Source organism: Pezoporus wallicus, unplaced genomic scaffold (assembly GCF_028554395.1).
Source record: "Pezoporus wallicus isolate ANWC-B61680 ecotype Strahan unplaced genomic scaffold, APGP_CSIRO_Pwel_v1 contig_13480, whole genome shotgun sequence".
Classification (NCBI taxonomy): Eukaryota; Metazoa; Chordata; class Aves; order Psittaciformes; family Psittacidae; genus Pezoporus; species Pezoporus wallicus.
This window is the reverse complement of record NW_026641917.1, coordinates 215152-232920: the sequence shown is the minus strand read 5'-3', so window position 1 is coordinate 232920 and position 17769 is coordinate 215152. Positions and strand designations below refer to the sequence as shown.

The following is a 17769-nucleotide window of genomic DNA, read 5'->3' as shown; positions in this document are numbered from 1 at the left end:
ATCAGTCCCTGCCCCTGTTTGTCCCTACCCACCACGTAAAGCTGCAGCTCTGGCCCGACAGATGTCTCCTCAGCAGCACAGGGGCACAAGCATCTTCTTTACAATGACACTGCCTTGGAAATAGTTCTTGAATGACTTAAGACTGGGTGACAAGGTGGGGACATGGAGCCGCTGGTTCCTTGAGCCCAAGAGGACTCCCTCACCCCAGCCCACGTGCAGCAGTGGTAGGAGGCAGCTCCTACCCGCAGCTTTAGAGATCAGAGGAGGAGGAACTTGCCCCAGCACTGAACTAACACCCACTTTAGGCCCCTGAGACTGGCCAGAGCAGAGCCAGGCTGATCTTTTCCATAAATCCCTGGGGTGTCACAGCAGAAATTCAGTTTGTGATTGCCTTTAAAACACCACAGGTGAGCCAGAGGAATGCACAGAGGAGATCCAGGAAGGTCACAAGCTCCCCCTTCCCAGCTCAGCTTCGCACCACACACTCAGCAGCATGATCTGTTGAATTTTGTTATCTTGGTGACCTTGCTCAGCAGCTGCATTTGTCCAGACCCTTTGACCATGCACTTGATGGTTGCTGCCATTCTCCAACACGTACATATATCCCCATAATAAATGGTAAAACAATGGTATTTTTGGTAAAACAATGTTTTTCTTGATACGTTTGTAGGGGTTAAACCCAGAGCATCCTGGATGAGCTCCTAACTGCAGCCTTCCTGCTAGGGCCAGAGTCCTGTTACTGCAAGTATTTTTTAGCTAGAAGTCCCTGTCAGCAGCTAAATCATCACCCCAGAGCTCCAGTCAGGCCTCAGGCAGCACTCTTTTCTCAGTGGCAGGAAATAAACCCAAAGATGTGAGAGGTCAGGGGATAAAAGACCTTACAGGAGGAAGAGTAGAGACATGTGGGAAAAGCTAGAGCAAGTAACTCCACAGTTATCAAGTGCTTCAGGTTAGAGAGAACCGAGTCCTGAAGCCACAGGGTGAGACTGAAGGTTAGACGAGATTGCCCAGGGCTGTAAGACAAGTCTTGAGCACCTCCAAAGCTGGAGATGCCATGGTGATCCTATGGAAGGATCCCACTGCTTCAGCCAGGCTCTGCTCTCAGCATCACCCTGCTCTTCCCTTGTCATGGTGGCCTGGGACTGTGTACATGGAGGACAAGATGGAACAGAGCTGTTCAAGCAAGCTGAGCTGCTCTGGGTATCTCCGTAATTACCTGCTGCTCCCTATCAGCTGCAGTTCTTTCCACCAAGGCCAGGGGAGCATTGGTCACCTATTGGAGATGTCTCAGTCAGAGGTGCCTGTTCCACTACAGATGGTCACCCCAAGCAGCCCCAGCAGGCTCTTAGCAAGCCCATTTCCATAGGTGACATCAGCTCACCCTCCACTGCAGACTAGGGCCATTTTAACCATCCCACTCTGAGCCATTCATCAACTGACCACCCCCTGCCCAGCACAATAAAACACCAAAGAGGAGTAAACTTTTCTTGTTACTTCTAGTTCTGCTCAGTAAATAATGTGACCTCCTGCTGATCTCCCTTTAGAGGTAAGTGGGCAAGGCTGGAAAAAGCAAGCTCAATTCTACCCAAATGTCAGTGGCCAGAAAGGATTTAGGATGGCTCATTTCAAATCCCAGCTCAATGCTGAAGACTCCATCACCAACACTCCTGTGCAAGGTCAAGCCAGCAGATCAAGCTTTTACCAGCTCACTCATGCCCATTTAAAACAGACACCCTAGGAAGTGACTCAGCCAACCAGCATGGCAAGGTGTCACACCAGCCCTGCTCCTCTTCATGCCAGATGCTGAAATCTGCCACAAAGCTCAATTCTGAGATAACTCTAGGACTTAAAAAACACCTCCTCCAGCAGATGGGACTTCACATGCACCCAGCTGAGTGTGGAAGGCTCTGCTGCAGGCAGTTGTTGCCAGGGACAGCTTCCCCACTCACCCTATGCTCCTTCTACTAACCACAATATAGGAGATGGTAGCATATGCTCTCTGCTGCTCCTAACATCCCTTTAGCACAAACCCCCTCAGCAGGTCCAGGAATAACACAATTTAAAAGGAAACTGGTGAAGGGAAGGACTTTGTTTACAACTGGAAGCAATTTCTGTATGACAGACTCCTTCAACAGAGGAGGAAAAAGGCACGAGGCGTTAACACAGGATAAATCTTAACTCACAGCATCAGCTGCACCCCAGTGAAGCCCCAGTGACTCAGTGGCTTTTACTAGTGGTGGTCCAACAGACCACCCAGGCTGAAGATGGAGCTGGGTGTAAAAAAGTGGACCAACATCTGGTAGCTCACAGTGCTAGGCAGTGACTAGCCCTGCCCAGGGCTGGGAAGATCAAGGAACTTTTCTAATGATCTTGGAAATTGTAAAGCTCTCATTGCCCACTCCTCGCTCAGTGTGTGTCCATCTGCCCAAGGAGCTCCAACCCTTGGTACCCAGAGTCTCTGCACTTCCCTGAGGTGAAGACTTTCCCAGTCCGCCTGAGGCCTTCAGCTACCTCCATGGCAGAGGAAAGCAGAGCACAGCACTGCCATGCCTGCTACTAGCCCCTGCTGTATGGGGAGACAGCTTGGCCTGCCTGCACATCTCCATGAGAATTAGAACAGATTAGTTGTAACACTGACTTTTCAGGGGAAACCAAGGCTCAAAAGAGCCTGGGAGAACAGCTGCTAGGCCACCAGCATGCTGGATGTGGAACTGAAGGTTATGGAGCAGGAGGGAAGCAGGCAGTTCCCACTTCCTGCAGTCACTGCTATGCAAGGGGTGCAGGGAAGCATGGGTGATCACAGAACTGTAATTTTGTGTGATGTAAAATCGTGGGAGCCCTTTCCTGACAGCAGCTGCAGTCCTGCTGTACAGGTCCGTCATGACACCTGGTGGCCAGAGGCACCCCTGCAGCATCTGCCACCAGCCTGCCCCACTTCTTGTGTACCTAGATGAATGACCTCATTTCCATTGACCTCAGGTGACAGCAGGAATGAGGCAACGGAATGCAGTTAAGACATCAGGCTAGGACACACTGAGCATCTCTGAGCATCCCTGTCGTCTCAGCAACAGCTCACACTTCTCTGTCCTGTGCTATAACCCGCCATGCAGCTTTGTGGCTCTACCCCACTTCTGTTTGGAGCAGAGCGCAGCCTGGGAGGAGCAAGAGTTGTGGGGCAGCAAAGGGGACAAGTGGAGAAGAAACTCATTACAAAATCCTATCAGATGTTCATGATGCATGAGGGCTGGGCCAGGTTTTCATTACTATAATCGTTTATACTCCAAGCTAGCTCCCACTCTGCTGAAGAGCCAAACCTCCATGTTCAAAGAGGTGCTGGTTATTGCTGCTGGAAGCTAGGCTTCATGCCCTTATGTTTATTATATATACACATCCTGGGGTGACAAGGGAGCTCTTCCCACTGCTCATTTCTGTTGAACAATTGTCCATGTTGCTCAGTCAGGCTGCAACATCACTCTTCCCACGGACTCATATCTGTGTCAATGGCCACACAGTTATAGGCAGCATATCGCAACTTCTCTTCACATACCTTGGCACTAGGGATAGCAGGAGGAAGGGGAAGAAAGAAAAGACAAGGAGGAGTTGCCATTAGTCCTTTGCCAGTGGAGAAGGCAAGATGCTTTCTGAGATGGAGGCTACCCTTTACCAGCCACTCACAGAGAAAAAAATCACAGCAGCTAGATGGTACAGGCACAGGGATATAAATGTGGCAAAGCGATGGGACTCTATGGGTCAGCACCAAGGTTAAGAAAGGAGCCCAGAGACACAGTCCCCTGGATGTAGGGAAGCACCAAAACTTACGTGGCATAGTTGGGCAAGAAGAGAGTGCTGGAGCAGGTGGATGACTCCGGCAAAGCATCTGTCGTCTCAGAGCTTGGGAAGAAGGTGATAAGCTGGTCAGAACCAGCAGGCCAGCAATGCAGCGGAGGCCAGACCACACATCCTTCTGGTGTGGGATCTGTCAGCCTTGCAATCTACAGAAGAATGGACTCACCCCATTTTGTCTGGATAGATGTAGATCCGTGCTGGAAGGCGGCTTCTGCCAGTAACAAATCTGAGGAAGCGGCTCCGATCCTCTGTGAAGGGAAAACAAAGACATCAGCAGACCCTAGAGGGATGCGGATGGAGTACAGCCACTTCCAAGTATCCCCAGTTCCTTCAGCCCAGAAGCTTGTTCTCCCTGGCTCCCATCTGTTCCCCAGGCTGCTATGAGGGTGGCTTTGTCCTCCTCGCTCCCAGCCAGCATGCAGGGTCTGTCATGGCACAAGATATATGGGGACAGAGCAAATTACTCACCATTGGTGAAGTTGTTGAGTGCTTCCCAGAAGTACTGAACACGGGTGTCCAACGGCTCGAAGTCCTCAAACCGGGCTGGCAGAAAGGATACAGAAGTTTATTACAGATCCAAGCTCCTCCTGGATAAGCCAGAGCAGCTCCCCCTGCTCACCCAGGGGTCTTATGCCAGCACAGGAAGAAAATTCCAGGTGCCTGCAGGGTGTGAACACGTAGACGCAAGGTGTGAGGGACATATGCAGTCAGGCTCCTCCCACAAAGGGCATCCAGGTCCACATCTCAACTCCACAGAGGCTCAGATACTGGCAGCCTAAGGATGCTCCAGCCTGGACTCTGAGGCCCAGCATGGAGACAAGTGCCCTCATCAGCACTCAGCTCAAGACAAGAAGTATACAAGGCCACATTCATACTTGTAATAAGAGCTAATATCAGCCTCCCACACCTCTGCTTGTCCCAGCTCAGAGAAAAGACAGTCTTGTTTTCAGGGAGTTTTCAGTAGAGCCTTTCACTTACTGAGCTTCTTCAGGGCATCAACTGTGACTTCAGGGTCTCCACAGACTTTTTTTTCCAGCTCCTGCCAGGTGAGGAGGTCAAGAACAGCTTGGGGCACCACCTTCAGCAGCCCAGCCTGCATGGCCATGATCTGAAAAGGAGACAGGGCAGGTAAGCACCATGTCTTGTCCATTTCCCTGGCTCATGGTTGAGCCTAGGGACTTGACTGGATGCAAGCCATGAGACTGCTCACAGCAAATGCTCCAATGAACCTGAAGAAGGGAAGAGGATCTGCGATACACCCCAGTTTATTCAGGAAGCCTTTGTCAGAACTGGGAATAAAACCCTGTCTCCCGTGCTGCTACAACCCCATTTGCTTCTCAACAACTGCACGGACTCCAGGACCTCTACAAAAAGAGTTGCCTATGACTGCACTAATGAGCACAGGGTCACTAGCTACAATGCTTTTTACTCAAAACAGATTTGAGGAGCGGAAGAGGGGGTTGTGTGTGTGTCTCTCAGAACTCAGTGACCCCTGATGCTATAGCACAGTGTTACCTGCTCCTTGCTCTCCTCCAGTCGAGCCTTCTGCACCAGGCGGATGAACTCCTTGCGGTCCTCATAGCGCACCACGGTGTTGCTGCCATTGGGGATCAGCTCCACCATGCGTTGATCACTCAGCACCGTCGTGTAGGTCAGCTCATTCCCAAATTTGAACTCAAAGGTGTCTTTGTCCATAACTTCCATCACTTCCAGGAGTTTCACCTGCCCAGGCCCCAGATGAGAGCTTGTTAAAGAGATGACCAGTGGGCAGTAGTGTGCCTGAGTCCCCATCTCCTCCCTTCCCAGACGAGGGCTACAGTGATCCTGACAGGAGCACAGTTTGGGATATGCTGCCCTAGAGCTGTATAGCAGGCCCTGGAACATCGCATGTTTGCAGCAGTAGTCAGCATCTCTATATTAGCTATCAGATTCATTAAATGCATCTGACAGGAGTGCCCTTTTTGTGCATGTTTCTTTGGCACGCAACAGGAGGAAGCAAGTACAACATGAGGACAGGGACACAAAGCACCACCTTGATGAGTGCCACAAGGAATATGATAGGCACAGCCCCCAGTCCCTCTCACCAGCACAGAGTCCACAGCAGGGAAGTCTTTGCTCCAGCTGACCTCCTCCCCTGTTAGTTGTTTCCATACGAAGCCAGGAAGAGCCAGGACCTGAAGAAGAACAGGGATTTTGCTGAGCCTGTGTGAAAGGAGTCATTCCCAAACATGGAGATAGGGCTCAACAATGAAGACAGAAAGGAGATTCCCTAATCCTCCTGTCACATGCAGAGCTCATCATAGCTGAGCAGAGATCAGACACTTCTCCCAAGCCCCCAGCAGCATCTCCCAAAACTCAGGCTGTGAGCTTTCTTAACCTCTTGGCCCCAGATCCTGCCAAATACCTTTTTTCCCCAGTGTGATCACAGAGCTCTCCCATGCTCCTGTCAGACAGGCTGCAGAAGGGGAATAACAATTCCCTTTGCAGCAAATCTCCATGCAGGGATGGGACTGAAGGCTTACCAGAAACTCCTTGCCCCTCAGAGCTGCTCCCATGATCTGCCCGATCCACTCATACTTTGGGAAGTCTTTACAGGAGGGATTGGGGACGTACATGTCCCTGGCTTCTCCAGTGCCGTTACCCTACAGAAGGGAGAGGCAAAACTCCAAGTCACGATCTCAGCACAGCATGAAGCACCACAAACTCAGTTTCCGCGTTGCCTCTGGGCACTTGTCACAACAGAAGCGGGCTAAACTCCCCCATCTTTCTTGGCAACATTCCTAGTCAGAGACAAGTATCCAGGCCCCTGTCACCATATCCTAAAATGAGATGTCACAAAGCAGTCTACCCAACCCTTCCCACGGAAAAGCCTCAGACCAGCTAAAGTAGGTACCTCCCTGGCATGCAGGGGGACAGGGACAGGACTGCATTGCCAGGCACAAAAAGATCTGCATCAAATACCCCAATTCACAGCACCTGGTTGGATGTGCGCACAAAGAAGGGCAGAGGCACAGGGGTGTCTGCCGAGCTGGGACACAGCTCCTCCGACATGTCTGCCAGACTGTCCCGAAAACCGCCACCTGCAACCCCAAAAGATGGGCATTTTTAGTGATGTGAACATCTCATTTTGCTGATCCTCAGAGTTATGGAACAAAGATGAGGAATTCTGGTCCAATCTGCCCCCGTGCTGAGCAGAAGGCTCCTGTCAGAACCTTATGGCACCAGAGGAAACAGGGTAAGTAACATCCCTGCCTGGCCTGTGGAGGAGAGCCAGAGGGAGCATTGTCAAAGCTGCTGTTAGTGACTAATGGAGGTCTGGTCCCCATTCCAGCAAGCAGCTCTCCTCATCCAGGACATGGCCAGGGTGGCAGGACAAGGCAACCTGCCTTCCCTCTCTCTTCAATGGGCAGTAACATTAGGAGCAAATGAGAGCTCCTACAGCAAGTCACCCCATCAACCTCTGCCTCTGCTCCAGAAGAGCCCTTGCCTCACACAGCCCTTACCTTGGTCAATGATGCCCTCTGCGATGAATTTGCACTCCCACCACTGGTCATAACGCAATGGCCACCTGTGGAGAACCAGGCATGGCCTGAGGAGCTGCTCAAAGCCAAGGAGATGCTGGGGAGGCAGCAGGCACAGCAGGGTCAGCAGGAGACTAGAGTGAACCAGTCTCAGTTTAGGACGGGACAAGATCTCAATCTCCAGAGGTAGCTGCATCTTCAGTAGGGAGGTGACACCCTGGGAAATAGGCCATGATCCCATGGCTGAGCTGGCTCCTGCCTTTGCAAACCTTCTCCAGAGCACAGGGGGCACACGGGTTTCCCAAACAGCCTGCTGGACATTGCTCCCAGCACTGCATGATCCCCTCCCTCCCCCATGCTTACCTATAATCTAGAGGCTTTTCAAACTTGTCTGAGGGTTTCAGGCCTTCATACACCTGCAACAAGCAGAGATCAAGCTGGTATCCCCTCTCCAGGGGAACTGGTGCCAGCTGAAGGCAGGAAATTCAAGAAACCTGGTTTGCCCCAAACCTTTAAATAGTAACCAAAGCTGATCTCTAGTAACCAAAGCTGATCTCTAAATGGTCTAGGAGCCCTTCATTATTGGAAATGGAACAATAATTACAGTGCTAAGCACTGTATGGCGCTTTCTGGTCTCAGAGGTACATCAAATACACATTAAGCCTCACAGCCGTCTAGGCTGTTTATGCACACACAGAGCAATAGATCTTTTGGAGATGGGGGCAGAATGACAATAGAAAAATCAGCATTGCTGTAAAACCATGATACAGAACTGCATGCAGCTGTATTATTGTTGCCACACAAGAATTACATGCTGCCCTTTCAGTGTAAGGAGATGGTTATGCTCTGCATTAGCAACATGCCACAGAGAGCATCCAGGATAGAGATTTCAAGTTAGAGGACCCAAATCCCTCCTAGATGTTATTCCTGGATATGGGATCATCAGCACATGTAATTGTAGACCCTACGAAACACGTGAAGAGGCCTCGAGGACTCTAGGTATCTCCAGCTCTACACTGTCCCCTTTCACCCATCTCTACATGGCTCACCTTAGTTTTAGGATGCCCCACTCTCCCCAGAGCAGCAGGGACCCTCCCAGGAGGCACGGTACCTGGGTGAAGACAGCGTTCTTGCAGCTGGGGTCCAGGGCAGGGTTGTCTCGGTGCTCCATAGCCAGGCGTCGGTTAATATAGAGTCGTGGCATGAAGTTAGGCTTGCTGGTCTCTGAATCCTTCAGACACTGGGTAATGAGAGCTGTGCGCCTCTTGGACAGCAGCAAGAACTGCTTGATATGCTGCCAACAGGTATGTCCAAAACATCAGAAGTGCTCAGTGTCACCTACTTCCTATTGAAGGTACTGCACTGCCAGGTCTCTCCCCTTCCCAGGGCCACTGCCTTCCACACACATTCTCCTTGACAGTATTTGCCCTACTTCTGCCTCTGAACGGTTCTGCTTTCTGGCTTAAGGGAGATACTAGGCTCAGTCTTCTCTCCATCAGTCATTACCTGTTGCTCACACTCCAGTGTTGCTTGAACATTCCTTCACCCTCATTCTCACCAGAACATCTGTCTTACTATTCATCCTATTTGTAACCAAAGCAAGCTCCCCTAAACAAACAAGAATCATCAAATGCTTTGGATCCTGTGTTGAGCCTGCACAAGAATTACAGTCCTTTCTGACATCAGGCCTGGAAACACAGAGAATGGGGCTATCCCAGTAATGTCTGGCATATATTCTGGGAGAGGATGTAAGGAAAACAGATGCCTGGAGGGACGAACCCAGTCTTATGAGAAAGATGAAAATCAAAAGCTTATTAAAGCCAGAAAGAATTTACTGGTGAAAGCTTTGCTGTTTGGACACAGCCAGCTCAAAGCTGCTGGCAGCAAGTACGGGAACAGAGTGTCCTGGGCTGAGATCTCAGAGGGGATGTGTGTCCAACTCACATGCCCAGTGCTGTTGGGCTGCTCAAAATCCTTTTGAGGGTGAAGTGCTCTTGTTTGATTCTACTTGTTAGCCCATAGCTGTATGTTTCCACATCAGCATTTTAGCAGGAAACTAGCCTCTAAACAATATCACCTTTCACAGCTTTAATGAACTGAGCCCAGACACACATCTCCCTGGAGCTGCTTTAAAGGCGACAAGCACTGACTGCCTCTCTTCCCACAGCCCAAGCACAACCACCCTGCCAGACTGAGGCTCCCACAGGACACAGAGGAAATCACTCACCTTGAGTTTGCTGAATGTCCCAACAGTGTGGTCCCAGGCTGGCACCAAGTGATGCAGGACACTGTCCAGGAGCTTGATGAACCTAAATCCCAAAGAAGAAGAAACTGCAACACAGGAGGGACAGAGATATGCACAAGCCTATTGCAGACCAGCCACGAGCTGAAAAGTAACAGCTGACCCAAACCCAACCCAGCATAGTCTTTTCTATCACAGAGCCTTCAGTACTGAATTCCCACTCTCTGGGCACTGCAGGCATCTTGTACCCCTTTCAAGGGATTCTGCACACACCTGCCCCACACACCACACAGATATACTGCATTTGGAACACACAAGACACTGAACTTGAGCTGCAGAATTCCTCTGAAAGCATAGGGGAGTTATCCCAGAGAGTCCACTTTGTTCCCAAATGGCTCTGCTATTTAATCCAGAGCCCAAGATGCCCATCCCATGGGGCGGCACACAGCTTTACAGCTTCTAGCCGCGGTTGTGATGGAGACAGCACCAGTGCCCCCCCCCAGTACCTTTGAATGAGCACAGCCCGTCGGTACAGCAGGTCAGGGTCTGTCCCTTCTAGGCGAGGGTAACGCACTAAATTGGGCAGCTGGAACATGTCAGCACTGAGCCCCAAGTCCCTCTGTCGGGAGGATTTGATTTTGATGCCTCGGAGGCGAACATCAATCCCATCATCTGCCAAGGAAGACCATGGATGATACACTAAGACAATGAGAAAGCAAGCCTTCCAGCATGGAGTTCTGTAAGTAAAAGCACCACGAATGTGACCAGCTCTGGAGCTAAGCACTGAGAGTCTGAAATATCTCTGTGAAGAAGTGGGGCATTTACAGAAAGAAGGAAAATGAACTGAAGGCAGAGAAAGATAGGGTGAAAGCTGAGAGCTTGCAAGCCTTCAGGTCCCACTGGAGTTTCACATGGTTCTTCTGCATCTCATCTGAAACAGCCCGCCGAGCCAAATACAAGCCACAGGAACAAACTTAATGTACAGTATCTTACACATTACATTATGGATGAGGCCATTAACACCCAGCCCTACCTCTGCACTCCACAATCCGGATCTCAATGACAGGCAGGTGTGTTGTCATGTCCTCAAGGATGCACACATCCCCAATGTAGCTCCTGCAAACACAGCACAGATGAGGGCTGCAAGGCTGCTCCCTCACCCATCCTGCCAAAAAACACAGGCCACTTGTAAGGGAAGAAGGTTTGCATGTTTTGAAATGGGAGTCTGTGGCAGAAACACGGATTCAGTTGCCTACAACACAGCCTATGCTGAATGCCTGAACATGCTGAATGCCTGAACCTGCTGAACGCCTGCCCCAGGTCCAGATGACATGATCCCAATGGGTCTCATAATTGGATCAAGACAGCCCTGATGATTGTGCTGTCTGCTATTGTAGGTAGAGTGAACTCGCAGCTCAGATACAGAAAACGCCTGTCCCAAAGGCCTGGGTTTTTTAAGCCAGGCTGGTGCTGGCATGACTGCTTAGGGTCAGGGTGTCCTGCATCTCCCAGACCATGCAAGGGCCACACTATACTCTCCACTTCCAGCCACTCACTCATCAATGCCGACATCATTCAGTTTCTTCAGATTGTCCCCCTCGCCTCCATACACAGCAACCCGCTTGGGCATGAAGTTCTCATCAGTGGTATCTACTGTCAGCAGGAGCTTCCTGCAAAGGGAAGCATGAAATGAGGAGAAGGCAGCTGCATCTGAACACCCACCACTGCTCTCCCTCATTGCCTGGTCACACTTGTCATCAAGTACAGCAGCTGGTGCTGGGATCTCCAGGCACTCTGCTCAAGCTCAGAGCCAGAGCAAGGACTGAGAGGCAGGGAGTGCAGGGCAAATTTGGGCCATGATGGTCTCATGCAGGGTGAGGGGGCTGCAGGGCTCGCCCCAGCCATGAGCCAGCGCGGAGGGGAGAGGTGCCTCACTTGACAATGGTGCCTTTCTTCATGTTGAGCCGCACCCAGTGCTGGCCCTGGGACCCATCACTCTCCCAGTACGTGTCCGCATGGCTGTCGGTCAAGCATGACACATTGAAATCCTCCTGGAAGAGGGCAGCAAATGGAAGATCACATGGGGGCAGGATTAACTTCCTCTAAATTATTACTTTTGTTATGAATCTTGGAGGCAGAGGGCATCAAACTGGCCTGTTCCCTTTGCTGGGCTGTGGCTAGACACAGGGAATACAGAGCACATAAGACACTTGGCCTGACTCTCCAAGGTGCTCTGGGGTCACACATGCAGCACAGAATATCAAACCCTCCCTAAAATCAGCTTTGCAGCTAATATCAGCGTTTGCTTCTGAAACCACAGCCCTTCCTGGGGCCACATTACACAATATGCTGTATGATGCTCCCCAGGCTTCTCTCCCACATCCTCAAACACAGCCCAGCTCAGCACATCAAGCACCACCCCTGCTCCCCAGCCCCGTGGCACAGCAGGGCTGACACAGCCTTGTCCCTCAAACTCACCGTGTAGGATGAGACATCGATGCTGTCCACATACTGCTTGACACTGCCCAAGTTCTCATCCTCCTTCCCAATGTGATCATACAGGAAATGCACCAGGTCTTCATCACATTCATAAGTCCATGTTGGGGGCACAAACCTACCAGGGAAAAGGGATTAATGGGTCTGGAGGAGAACCAGGGGCAGCCAGGCTAGCAGGTCAGTGAAGGCGGGTCCATGTTCTGCTTTCCATGGCCTAGCCCTGTTTTCTGTTTGTACATGCTTATCTAGGACAAAACTTCACCAAACAGAGCCATTCCCCACTGCCTGTCTTCCCTCCTCTCTGCCAAGGTCTGCAGGAGATGGCTATCTGAGCAACCAGGGACAGACACTGCCTTGTACCCAACCACAGAAGAAGCTGGAACAGAGCTCATACCGAAGCTTCTCTACTGCGGCCTCATCCTGCTCCATGGGCTTGGGCTTCGCTCCGAGGCGCAGGGAATACGTCAGATCCACCACCTGCTCCCATCTGAAACAACCCAGAGAAGAGGGGAGTGAGAAAATCCCAGGGGAAAGAGTGTGAACTACCTGGAAGGGGAAGACTTGAGTTTAAAGCCCCAGCACACTCCATCCTTCATCACTCACTCCAACCTCATCCACCACCCTTTCCTTTCCAACCATCTCCACTTCTTCCAACCCAAATGGCAGTTACCGAGCCAAACCCAGTTAACTCCACATCTGTCATCCCTATGGCCTCATTTCCATGGAAGAAGTGGCCAAATGGACCGGGGCTCCTCAATGCACGGCAGGAACGGCTGTATACCGAGACACCCTGCAGCTGGGCCTGGGTGAACGGAGGGAAAGAACCTCCTGCTCTGCCGTGCAAAGGGACCCAGACCCCGCACCTGATGACGGGCTTGTAGTCCACCCCGAAGAGCTGCTGCTGCCGCTGGATCCGCTCCGTGGACTCCACCGGCACCAGCCGGTCCCCGCCATCGGCGTGCTTGCACACCAGCACCCAGCCCTCCTCCAGCTCGCAGCCGCTCCGGTACTCCTCCAGCTGCTCCTGCGGGAACGGGCGGCTCCCGTCAGCGGGCGGACGGGCCCCTCCGCAGGCAGCGCAGGCCGCGGGTGCCTCCCCCGACCCCGCCGTTACCTTGCTGAGCTTGACCCAGAGCCCGGCGCTGTTGCAGTACTCCTCGCCGGTGGCGCGGAGGCAGCCGCCCTTCCGCACCTCGATGGTGGCCCGCGCCGCCCGCTTGCCGCCCCGCGCCGGGCCCGGGCTGTCCCAGACGCTGAGCAGGCTGCGGGCGGCGGCGGCGGCGGTGGCGGTGGGGTCCTTGCAGATCTTGTACTGCACCTCCCGCGGCACGTAGCAGAGCGCGGCGGGCAGCGCCCGGGCGCGGCGGAAGCACTCGCTGCACTGCAGCAGGAACCGCAGCCGGCCCAGCACCTGGTGCGGCGCTTCCCCGCCCGCACGCATCGCGCTCCGGGATCCGTGCACGGCGCCGCAGCGACAGAACCCCGCACTGATGGGGTCGCTACTCGCGGGTTTACGGCAAACCCCGCCCGCCGACAAGGCAAGATGGCGGCGCCCAACGGGGCGGACGTAGGGCAAGATGGCAGCGCCCGTGTGGCGAGGAACGGGGCAAGATGGCGGCGTATGGAGCAGCGGGAAGCCTGGCAGGATGGCGGTGTAAAGGGGGCGGGACAAGATGGCGGTGTACGGAGGGGCGGGACTACGGCAAGATGGTGCCAGCGGGGCGGGACGGGGGCGGGACGCGTTAGGAGGCCGCGGGGAGGCTGGGGACGGCGCGGGAGTATGGAGGACGGCGAGCGGCTCCTGTGAGTAACCGGGACCAGGGAGGGCGACGGGGCGGGGGAGCCTGGGTCCGCATCCCTGACCCCCTCCCTGGTCCTCTGGTGCGGTGAGGGGGGGCAGGCAGTGGGGCCTGCACGGGGGACACTGGTGTGGCACTGGGGATGGTGCTGGGGCAGTGGGGTCCTGTGCTGGGGACACCGGTGTGGCACTGGGCATATGGGTGCTGTGGCATTTGGGTCCTGTGCTGGGGACACTGGTGTGGCACTGGGGATACGGGTGCTGTGGCGTTGGGGTCCTGTGCTGGGGACACTGGTGTGGCACTGGGGATACGGGTGCTGTGGCGTTGGGGTCCTGTGCTGGGGACACTGGTGTGGCACTGGGGATACGGGTGCTGTGGCACTGGGGTCCTGTGCTGGGGACACTGGTGTGGCACTGGGGATATGGGTGCTGTGGCACTGGGGTCCTGTGCTGGGGATTCTGGTGTGGAGGTGGGTCATTGGTGAGGCACTAGGAGCACTGATCCTGCCCTGGGATGGGTCAGCCGGGCCACTGGTCCTGCAGTCACTGAAGTGACTGGTCCCACACTGGGTGTTTTGGGCGCTTTGTCCCTGTGGCCCTGGCTGGTCACAGCAGGATGGTGCTGGCCACCCCCCGTGTTTCCTGGGGTCCCATCCCTATGGCAGGCCAGGCTCCAGCACCCCCTCAGCAGAGGCACTGCAGGGGGAGGCTGGGACACGTGGTTGTCACCATGGGCTGCACAGCACAGATAGGAGCTGGGGACATCAGTGGCAGGAATGGACCCAAATCTCTCCAGGCGGGAGCAGCTGCTGGCCATGATAACTTAATCTCATGGCCCCCTGGGCTGGGTATTGCCTCCCCCTGTGGAGGCCCCCCCTAGTCCCAAGCAGGAGAGGGCTCTGGACCATGATGGGGAGCATTTGTCACTGCTGGGCACAAGCCCTTTCGTGGGGTCACCAGCCAGGTAGTGGGGATCTGGCAGGGCACTTAGAGCCCTCGTGGGTGACAGCCCACATCTGCTCTTTCATCCACAGCCCCAAGGGTTTCCCCAAGCTGAAGAATGACACGTTCCTGCGAGCAGCACGTGGGGAGGAGACAGAGCACACCCCAGTGTGGTGCATGCGGCAGGCTGGGCGCTACCTGCCTGGTGAGCGGGTGGAGGGGTATGGAGGGGCACAGCAAGGGTGGCCCAGCACACACCCCATAATGCTCGTGCTGGTCCTTTGCAGAGTTTCGGGAGACCCGGGCAGCACAGGATTTCTTTGCCACTTGCCGGAGTCCCAAATTGTGCTGTGAGCTGACACTGCAGGTGAGCATCCTCTGGGGATTCTGTGTGTCCCCTCTTGCCACCCAGAAGGGGTTGGGGAGTAACCTTGGGTCTGGTCACCCCAGGTGGCCCCAGTAAGTTTTGCAGCCCTTGGGGACCCTGCTGCCCATGTGCTTGTCCAGGTCTTCCATGGGGAAGGGTATCCCAGCCCCTCACTGATGCTGCATCTTCCCTTCCACAGCCACTCAGACGATTTCCCTTGGATGCTGCCATCATCTTCTCTGACATCTTGGTGGTACCCCAGGTGAGAGCTATAGGTGGTGGTGGGGAGCAGTGGCTGGGAAAGGGACTGGATTGAGGGCCACCCCATTCCTGCTTCTTCCATTCTTCGCTGTCCCCAGGCACTGGGCATGGAGGTTGTCATGGTCCCTGGCAAAGGACCCACGTTCACAGAGCCCCTGAAGGAGGTGGAGGATCTGCTGAAACTGCGACAGAAGGTGGATGTGACTGCAGAGCTGGGTTACGTCTTCCAGGCCATAACACTGACACGACACAGCCTAGAGGGCAGGGTACCCCTCATCGGCTTCTCTGGGGCGCCTGTAAGTGATGTGGCTCCTCCATGTGGCTTTCCTATCTGGGCTTCTCTGCTCTTTCTTCTGAAGTGACACCAGCCATGACACCCCCAGAGCTGTGGCTGCTAGAGGGGTGTGTACGTAGGGGACAGTCAATGCAGGAGAAGCTGTACCCCAGGCTCTGGGGTGCTCAGAGGTCCTACCTTCAGCACTGTGACCAGCCCCTCCTGTCTTCTTCCATCGCTGTCCTCACTTTACTCCTTCCCACAGTGGACGCTCATGTCCTACATGATCGAAGGTGGTGGCTCCACTACAATGGCCAAGGCCAAGAGCTGGCTCTACCAGCACCCCGAGGCAAGCCACAGACTGCTGCGGCTGCTGGCCGATGTCATCACTGACTACCTGGTGGGGCAGGTGGCTGCTGGAGCGCAGGTGAGTCCTGGGGCATGGGGACAGGGCCAGGCAGGGACTGGGGACAGGAAGCAGAGACCGTCCAGCTTCTGAAAGCAGGAGGAGGGGCTGAGGTGCAGCTCTCCCATGCCCGTTTTCCTGGCAGGCACTCCAGCTATTTGAGTCCCATGCGGGGCACCTGGGCCCGGAGCAGTTCCAGGACTTTGCCCTGCCTTACATCCGAGACATCGCCCAGGGTGTCAAGAGCAAGCTGAAGGAGGAGGCGCTGCCCCTGGTGCCCATGGTGAGCTGGGGCTGCCTGGATTGACCCTGACATCTGGGGGCTGCCGGACATGGCGCAACCCTTGGTACCTGTCTGACCCACAGCAGAGTTACTGCCTGTCTCCTCCCTCTCCAGATCATCTTTGCAAAGGATGCACACTATGCACTGCGTGACCTGGCCCATGCTGGTTACGAGGTGGTCGGTCTTGACTGGACCATCCGGCCCCAGGAAGCTCGGTAAGACTGTGGCAACGCACTCAGGTGCCTGGGCAGCACCTTAGGCTGGGTGTACCCTCACTTCTTCCTCTGACCTGAGTCATCCCAGGCTTGGAGAGTGCTGGTCCAGCAGTGGGGATAGTTGGGCCCCCATGCTACGTGATGCTCACAGCAAACAGGGGCTAGACTGAGCACTCCTAAAGTGTGCTGAGGTGGGGGCTGCAGGCACCTGGCTGCTCCCAGTCTCTGTACCACATGCAACAACTCACCTGCTTCCTCTTTGCTGCAGTGCACAGATAGGGAAAGATGTCACCCTGCAAGGAAACCTAGATCCCTGTGCTCTCTATGCACCCAAGGTAAGCTGTGGCCACTGCCAGCAACTGGGCTAGTTCTAGCCTGTGTTAAAGGCCTCCTGTCTCAGTTTCCCCACCTGCATTGCTGGCTCGTGTCCCAGCAGTCCCCCAGGCTGGCTGGTGACTGGTGGGATTGATGAGTGGTTTCCTACTGTGCCTACAGGAGAAGATTGGTGAGCTGGTGAAGAAGATGCTGGAGGGTTTTGGGACGCAACGCTACATTGCCAACCTGGGCCATGGCCTCTACCCTGACATGAGCCCTGAGCACGTGGGTGCCTTTGTGGAGGCTGTGCATGCTCATTCCCGCCACATCAACAAACACAGCTGAGCCTGGGGACAGGACTCTGATTTGGGCACAGTCGCCTCAAGTAGCGTGTTGTCACAGGGCTGGCTCCAGGCTGGGCTGCAGTATTAAACCAGCACCTTCTCCACAGCAGCCGTGTGGCTCTGGCTGGGGGGATGGGAATTGGACAGCCCTGGAGGAGAGGGGCAGTGATGGCAGCCTGGCAGTGGGGCATGTGAAGTCAGGGGGAGCCCCTGAGCCGTGTCCTGCAGGTCAGAATGGGGAAACTGGGATGATAGCAAAGTAGGGGGGGGATGCCTGTCCTGGCCAGGCTGCACAGTATTGTGCCAAGGGGTGGCAAGAGAGGGTGTGAACCCAGAGCACAATAGGCATCTCTTGGCACTATGGATGCACTCAGCTCTGACAGGGGAGGGGAGCTGCCTGAGGCTGGGAGCTGGGCACTCATAACGCACCACTGCCGCAGGCTTGACATAAGCAATGCC

General features: G+C 54.4%; 2 protein-coding genes across 3 annotated transcripts; one reads left to right on the top strand and one right to left on the bottom strand.

Moving 5' to 3' along the window:
* Positions 1-3337: 3337 nt before the first annotated feature.
* On the bottom strand, positions 3338-13684 carry HECTD3 (HECT domain E3 ubiquitin protein ligase 3). The gene is made up of 21 exons (XM_057425854.1): positions 13220-13684; positions 12969-13129; positions 12500-12592; positions 12088-12223; positions 11545-11660; positions 11166-11279; positions 10643-10725; positions 10116-10281; positions 9595-9676; positions 8479-8661; positions 7731-7783; positions 7350-7414; positions 6823-6926; positions 6369-6488; positions 5931-6020; positions 5362-5568; positions 4825-4954; positions 4315-4389; positions 4013-4094; positions 3820-3891; positions 3338-3554 (listed from the first exon to the last, which is right to left on the bottom strand). The coding sequence occupies exons 1-21, from the start codon at positions 13544-13546 to the stop codon at positions 3470-3472; spliced, it is 2544 nt and encodes an 847-aa protein (XP_057281837.1). The 5' UTR covers positions 13547-13684; the 3' UTR covers positions 3338-3469.
* A 15-nt stretch (positions 13685-13699) lies between these two features.
* Positions 13700-17318, top strand: UROD (uroporphyrinogen decarboxylase). 2 transcript variants are annotated; one of them, XM_057425860.1, is made up of 10 exons: positions 13700-13786; positions 14938-15050; positions 15133-15212; positions 15412-15474; positions 15572-15769; positions 16013-16174; positions 16299-16436; positions 16551-16651; positions 16920-16986; positions 17147-17318. In XM_057425860.1, the coding sequence occupies exons 1-10, from the start codon at positions 13779-13781 to the stop codon at positions 17309-17311; spliced, it is 1095 nt and encodes a 364-aa protein (XP_057281843.1). In that variant the 5' UTR covers positions 13700-13778; the 3' UTR covers positions 17312-17318. The 2 variants fall into 2 exon arrangements, with proteins under 2 accessions (XP_057281843.1, XP_057281842.1); XM_057425859.1 differs by lacking the exon at positions 13700-13786 and adding an exon at positions 13812-13908.
* The last annotated feature ends 451 nt before the right edge of the window (positions 17319-17769 follow it).